At 34.7% G+C, this 7,754-nt stretch overlaps 1 protein-coding gene across 1 annotated transcript in view; it reads right to left on the bottom strand.

Moving 5' to 3' along the window:
* Positions 1-882: 882 nt before the first annotated feature.
* LOC129225234 (uncharacterized) overlaps positions 883-7,754 on the bottom strand; it is a 395,408-nt gene continuing 388,536 nt past the window's right edge. The window contains exons 14-15 of the mRNA XM_054859808.1: positions 6,416-6,556; positions 883-1,648 (exon numbers count right to left, since the gene is read on the bottom strand). Of these exons, the coding sequence (XP_054715783.1) occupies positions 1,577-1,648; positions 6,416-6,556 (213 nt within the window). The 3' untranslated portion in view covers positions 883-1,576. The remainder of the gene's footprint in view (positions 1,649-6,415; positions 6,557-7,754) is intronic.

Genomic DNA, 7,754 nt, shown 5'->3' with positions numbered 1-7,754 from the left:
ACTAGAGAATTGATTCAGACGCAAACAAAGCGAAAACATAACAAAATCAGTTTCGTAATTGTCGTTGAAAACAATAAATTGATATGTGTGTTTGGGGACAAACCAATTTTGGCATTTGCTTAGAAACAAAGAAAATGGCAGTGTTTAATTACAAAATTTCACTTTTATCTACATTTCCACATCCAAGTCCAGTCAGTCTTGCAGCGCTTATTAAAAACATTTTCTTACAGAGTTACCAACAACTAACCTTCAAACTGATACAGTAAGGTATTATAAAATTTTATAATAACCACATACCATTTAAACATCAAGTATTCAGAATTGCTAATTTATAACTAATTCTAAGAGGGAAAACAAATTAATTTTTTTTTTTTGAGTTAAACATTGAAAAAAACCAAAATAAATGCATGAGTTCAAATTCTTGAAAAAGTATCAATTTTTGAATTATATTTTTCAATGTAGTAAATTAGTCTCGGATACAATCACTACAAATCGTTCAAAACAGAATGGTTTTAAAAATTAAATTTAAAAGTTTTATCATTTTAAGATTCCACAATGAGAAATAAAAATACCGGTAAATTTTGTTAAATGCAAATATAATAAACACCGAGTGAAGCCAAATATCAAACTGTTGCTTGAAGATAAGCTAAAATTCAGCCTGTACAGTTTAGTGTTCATTTCAATTTAAACATCACTTCAATATACTAAAAAGCTTTCAACGTAAACATATCGTGAAACTCAAAGCCGTAAGAAGCCGCAACCAAACTGCGGTACAATAAAATGCAATAGAAAAGGCTACATTTGCAAAGTCAAAGTTTTCTTTTTTTTTAGTTTACACTTGAACAGGCAATAAATCTCAAGAGCTCACAGTGAAAACAAATCTTACAATATTCAGTGTTATCTTTTATTTCAGGCACTAAGTAATTCTTCAGAAGCATACACAGCATGGTTCCGAGTAAAATGAACAAAACTACAGATGAATCTTCGAAATGAATCGTAGGAGACTTTTTTTTTTTTTTTTTTCAGAGAGCTCGTAAATAGACGTTTTCACACCGAGCGCTAGCTACATAATAAAAATACAGGCCACCGCGAGCCTTTCAGTCTTCTTATAACCAGATCATCGAAGGGGGAGAAAAGACCCGAACGTAATTTCTTAAATAGTTTCGTGACTAGTGAAGTGAGACACACGCAAGCAGTAGTCTGAAGTGTCGTCATGAGGCAGAAGAGCTTTTTGCCATGATATTTTGGAAGAAAAAAGTGCAGAAAATGAGTTTTCTTACATTTACAACAGACACAGCGTTAAGCGACCAGGGAATACGAATGCACGCCTCTCTCTCCCACGACATTCTGACTGGAACTCCACACAATGAACCCTGATATGGCTAAATGAGATGAAGAAACGTTTTGTTGCTGCTTTTTTTTCCCTGCTTGTTTGCACATCTATGACTACATGTATCACTGCCGTTAGAGAAGTGAATAATTAGCCGGCGTTTCTTGCCGCCCTCGAGCGGCTGTTGCCAACAAACTGTAGGCACCATTGACATCTTCCATCGCGAATCCGTCATGGATTCCGGTCTCAGATATAAAGCGGAGATTCTTGACCCGTTAGTAGTCGGAACATGGATGTTGGCATTGTTTTCATGTGGATCTGGAAAAGAGAAATTCAAATTTAAAATCCTGAGAATGCTAATAGTCCAAGAGCCCATGAGCGCCAAACCTACGCCCTAGTATAAAGGTCCAAAATTTTTTGGCATAAGGACATCATAGCAGGTAAGAAAGGTTCGCTATTATTTAAGCTGAGCCGCGCTGGCTTTGGCAGGAAACAGGTAGCAAAAGTGCGTAAAATTGTTACAAAAACTAAACATCACAGATTCATTCCATGTCACGAGACCTGTTGGCTCCCATCCAACCATCCTCAATTTGGAGGACGTTCTAGAGAGGTGCAGACATGCCTCTGAAACTAATTTATTCAAATTTTTAGCTTCCAAGACACAAATCATGAGGATCTAGGATACCTCAAAAAGAAAAGAAAAGTGAGCTCCAAAATGGCCTCCAATGGGGGAACCGTGCTAAACATGGCAATTCGTTTCACAAAGCTGAACCACCATTTTGGAGCCCATTTTTTTTTATTGATACTAGATCCTCAGGATTTGGGTCTTGGAAGCTGAAAATTTGTACAGGAGAGTTTCAAAGGCATGTCTGCACCTCTATAAAATTTTGTTCCAATCGGAGATGGTCGGGTGCAGACGAAGAGGTAACTTGACATGGAATGACTCAGTTTTTGACGCAGCTTGGCAACCCGTTTCCTGCCAAAGCCTGCGCGACTCAGCTTAAGTAATAGCGAACCTTTCTTACCTGCTGTGATGTGCTTATGCAGAAAAATTTTGGGCCTTTATACTATGACGTAGGTCTGGCGCTCAAGGGCTCTCTCTCTCTGTAAGGTTAGAAGCATAATATGAGGAGATAACATTTCCGGGCTCATTGGCCGTGGTCTAATTGGAGTAGAAATTCCAGACGCTTCGGCTTGCTTTGCTGCAGCCATCATCAGTGGTTTGAGTTTGGTGAGACTGATTCCTGGCCTCGATGGCTCCGATATTTAAGCAAACTGCTGCTGGGCTGCTGGTCCAGATTGGGAGGCGTTCTCAAGCCGCTGGTGGAATAAGGTTCCTGATTGGATGAGATTCAAGCGGCTGGGTGATCCTGGTACCTGACTGGATGGGATTCACAAGCCGTGGTGGCTACCTTTGCTTAAATACCGGAGCCACCGAAGCCAGGAATCAGTCTCACCAAACTCAAACCACTGATGATGGCTGCAGCAAAGCAAGCCGAAACGTCTGGAATTTCTACTCCAATTAGACCACGGCCAATAAGCCCGGAAATGTTATCTCCTCATATTGACGCTGGCCGTGAAAGCCTTAAACAGTATTTAGAAGCATAATGTTCAACATTGTCAGCGAAAAGAACCACGGCTTCCTCTCACTAATGGCAAAGGGTCCCATCAAGATTGAGAACTACACATCACTGACAGAAAACGCAGGTACTGTCCATTGTCTAATGCTTGTTGTATTGTACTTATAAAACTGTTACCATTGAAGCTTGGAAACTAATATTGTTTGGCTCATTCAGTTTTAATTTGCAAAGTTTGTGCAATTTTTCTCTTGACAAGGAATTTCTAATTTGAACTGAATTGTGCATTTGATTGATTTTAACATCATTTCAAAAGAAATTTATTGCTTAACAGCAGTAGATTTTGTCCCATTTTATTTAATTTTCAGAAAGCTTAAAATAAACAAAGAAAAAAAAAAAACTTAATTCAAACTTTTTTGTACCAAGTAACTTATATTTTGATTATATTCCACAAAAAAAACTAGAAAATAGATATAATTATTACATATTTCATTCAAGTATGCGTATTATACAATGATGGCAAGATAAGAATTTCAAAACAAATATGAAATTCTTGAAATATGAATCAAACATCTGCAGTCAAAATGCATTTCATAACATACAATTTTGTTTTGTTAATGAATATGAAATCACAGGCTAAAAGATAAAAATTCAAAGAACTCAGACATATGAATCTGAAAATGTTTAGCTCACCAATTGTTCGTTTAAAATAAAAACATGTATTGTTTTATGGTGGATTACAAATTGAAAGTTTCAACATTAAGCTGCAACGAATTTATATGCATGGAAAGCATACCAGTTCTGTCCATTAATTGAAAAAAATTAGAAAATACTTTTTCTGAGAAATTACAACATTTTTTTCTGTGATGTTAAATGTATAGTGGGTGCTGCCTTACCCTAGGGTGCCACAAAGTTTCTATGGTTTCAATATATTCATATATGATACACATATAACAGGGTGCCATGAGAAAGTTTTAATTTCAAATGATGCCAGGAATAGGAAAAGTTTGGGAACCCCTACAAGGGGTCATTGTTTTAAGCAATTTAAATCTCAGGCTAACACGGATATTAGGAAAAATTATTATTATAGCAGGGTAGTGGAACCTTGGAACAGTTTACTGGAAGAGGTGGTAATGAGCAAGGGAGTAGATAGTTTCAAGAGGGCCATTGATCTTCACTGGGGATTGTAAATTGACTAGGACCAGTCTAGCTGGGCCCAGAGCCTGTTGCTGGTCGTCACTTTTGTATTTGTATATAGCAACACTTTACTATAATTTTTCGGGAAACAAAGGAAAAGTGTGATCTATCCAGGGGCCAATCCAGGATTTTTTTCTTGCTACCTATTTTTGTGAAAGTATTGCATCATTCTATTTTTGAGAAAGTTCTTTTTTATCAGCATTGTTTTTGTGAAATTTTAGAGGCATCCTAATTTTTGTAAAAGAGAAGTAGAGCAAGTGAAATTTTAGTCCGAAAAGTGTAAATGTCATCTAGTATTATTTTTAACAGGTTTTGTTTTTTGGGGAAGGGGGGGGGGAGTTAAAAACCTAAGAAGTACGAAAAATACCATCGTAATTTGAGCTTACTGGGCTATGTACTGTGTACAATTTTAAAAATTATGAGAAAAAAGGTTCCCCAAAACAGATGTTGAAAGATTGCGATAAAATTGCATAAGTACTTCGGCGAGAAACAGTTAAAAATTAGTTAAAACACTACAAAAAGGTTTCTATTTAAGCGATTGTTCATATAAACCTGCTTAGAATTTTATTTTATGAGTAAATTTTGTTTTAAGCAGAGAAACAAATTTTATATTTTAAAATGCGAATTTTTGTGAAGCTACTGATTTTATCACTTGATTTTTGTGAAAGTACCGATTTCAAAACAAGATTTTTGTGAAGGTACCGAAAAACGGTACCAAAATCAGCCTGTATTGGGCCCTGCTATCCGATATTATCACACAGCGATATGATGAAGCGTGATGTAACGAGGGGTTACTATATTATGTTAAATCAAAAACTACAATTTTACTACCAAACGGCACTACCTTGAGGGTCACGGATTTGGACCAAATTCTAAATATAGGTCAATTCCTACTAGATATGAGCTCAGGTATAGCGGTTTGAATGCATAGTCCCTAGTTCGACCGCAACGGGGGTCCAAAGTTGATAATTTGGACCCAGAAATGCAATGAGTTACCTTTAAAATTACCATTTTTATCGCCTTTTTCTACTATTGCACTGCAGTATGAGCCGTTTGCATGCTTACCTTTAAATTAATTACGTTATATACTAAATTTTAATAAACGGTTCTCAAATTCAAATTGGCTACTACTTTTAATTTCACTAACTTGAATGCCAAAATAACATAGTTACGGGATATTTATCGTTTGCAAATGAAACTATTACTTTCGTTTTATATTAATCGTCTGCTAGTAAAAATTATTTTTCGTCTGCTAATAAAAACATTTACTTTAACTGGATATTTATCGTCTGCCATCAAATGTATCCTGAATTGATAAATAAAAAATGGGAGAAGAGATAAAGCTCTAATTTGTTGCACATGGCACGCAAAAGTACAAAAATACAAGATCGTTTCGACTTTTCAAATTACTTAGATAGTGCCAATAAATAAATACGTGTTCTCCCTTATACTTAATTTACTAACAAAAGATGCCAAAGGTGTTGGGAGATCAAACATAGTGAAAATTCTGAAATTCCAATGGAAACACCATTGCATTTCTGGGGCCAAACTAGCAAATTTGGACCCTCATTGCAGAGATACTAGAGCCTATGCAGTCAAACCGCTTTACCTGCGCTCATATCTAGTGGGAATGGACCTATAGCTAGAATTTTGTCCAAATCCGTGACCCTCAAGGTCATGCCATTTGGTCGTTAGTAATTCTTAAAAATGCATGGATCCTGATAAGCCTGGGGTCTGATGGGTTTCCATTGGCTATTTATTTTCTGCTTTTTCTGCCTTTCATCTGCAGCTCCCTTAGTTACTAGAGTTATCTTTTTTATCCTATGCAAAAATGTACTGATTCAGAACTGCAGCTTTTCTAAAATTTCGGAAATACCTTTGAAAATACCAAGCATTAAAAACTATAAAACATGCAAAGCAGTTTTAAGCACTTAAAGTTAAACAGAAAATATAAATCATTCACTTAAGTAATTAAAAGATAAGATAAAAAAATCAAATCATATTTTTAACCATATACACCTAGCTTTAAAAATAATTGGAATATTGTAACAAATTTTTAAAATTTAAAAAAATCTTAGATGAACAACAGCTTGGCTATGAAACTGGCAGATGATCTTTATAAAAATCTAGACTGGTGGTTTTAAAGTGCAAAAGTTAACTCTACAGCTCGATATTACATGAGAAATTGTAGCAATGTGACATATTGCAGGGAACATAGTTACAGTTATGGAGGGGAATTAATGCTTCAAAGATGTGCTACTTAAAAGGGAATTAAGATTTTAACTAAAAAGTTAAGGGCAAATGTACTTACTTCTCCCACAGACGTTGCTAATAAATTCACTATTTTCTCATGAGGAACGGCTACAACACTTTGTCCATTTATTTCTATTATTCTGTGGCCGACACGAACACCTCCTCTTTCTGCAATTCCGCCCCGCAATAAGCTACATATCTGCAGTGACAATGTGTGAAACATGAGTAAAGGAGGAAATTTAATACAAACTTGGTTACAGTTCGAAAAATTGAAATTTTTACAAGCGTAATGGAAATTAACACATACAGTTAAACTCGCTTAATACGATCACGTTTAATACGAAATCACGGCTAAAGCAAACATTTTGATCGTTAAGTTTGGTTTGCTATCTAAATACATTGAAAATTTCACGTATAGTATGTAAATTAAATTGAAAGTCTCGGCAGAGACGAACAAAAATGTCTGACCTCTTTACTTAAAATGTTCGTGGTTGAATATTGTAATTTTCTTTTTCATAAATTATTCACCATTTTGTTAGGTAGTAGAAGTCTCATTGTGCAAAGAGAAGGAAATATTAAATATTTTATATGGAAAATAAAGCCCGAGCATTTGTTTACCTGTGGACAACCTGTTCCGCAATTGTCGATTTTCATTTTTCAAGATTTTCGAAAAACATTCATTAACAAGAAATGAGTGATTAATTTTCTGAATATAATAATTAGTAGTAATGTTTTCTAAATATAGGTAAGCATTTCTTCATTTTTTCACAGTATCACTTATTCACGGTTGTTACGAATCACAGCTAATACGAACAAATTTGTGGACTTTTTGACATTTCGTATGAACCGAGTTCAACTGTATTTGGAATTTTAAAAAATAATAACACAATTAAAAAAAAGTAAAAGATGCTCTTTGATTTGTCATATTTTCTAACACTAAAGTCAAAAAAATGTAGAAATATTTAATGCGTAATCAGTATTTATTTTTAACAAGTAACACTTTATTAAAACCAAAACAATTTTGAGAATAATGCCTTCCAATGAGTTGTGGTTTGCTATAATAAATATCCAAAACGTGAAAAATTAAAAACTATTTTCTTGAGCCAAGCAATGTGACACTCGAAAAAAATTGAAACAATATTGGAGAATGTATCACCAGAACAGTAAAACCCCTCCTAACGGAGTTTTTAATTTCCCAGCAGTAAGGCATTGAGCTAATGTATAACAAACCCCTCTCATACAGACACCCTTAAATACAGACATGGACACTATTTTAGAAGTCATATTTACGCGGATCTTTCCTTTTTTGTGGACAACTGAATTCAAAAAAAAAAAAAAAAAATTGAGAATAAAATAGTTAAACATTGGAAAGTTTGTTAAATTTACACAGTTAATGA

The sequence above is a fragment of the Uloborus diversus genome, chromosome 6 (genome assembly GCF_026930045.1).
Source record: "Uloborus diversus isolate 005 chromosome 6, Udiv.v.3.1, whole genome shotgun sequence".
NCBI classification, from domain to species: Eukaryota; Metazoa; Arthropoda; class Arachnida; order Araneae; family Uloboridae; genus Uloborus; species Uloborus diversus.
Note: the sequence above shows the minus strand (reverse complement) of the source record. Positions and strands in the feature narration are given on the sequence as shown.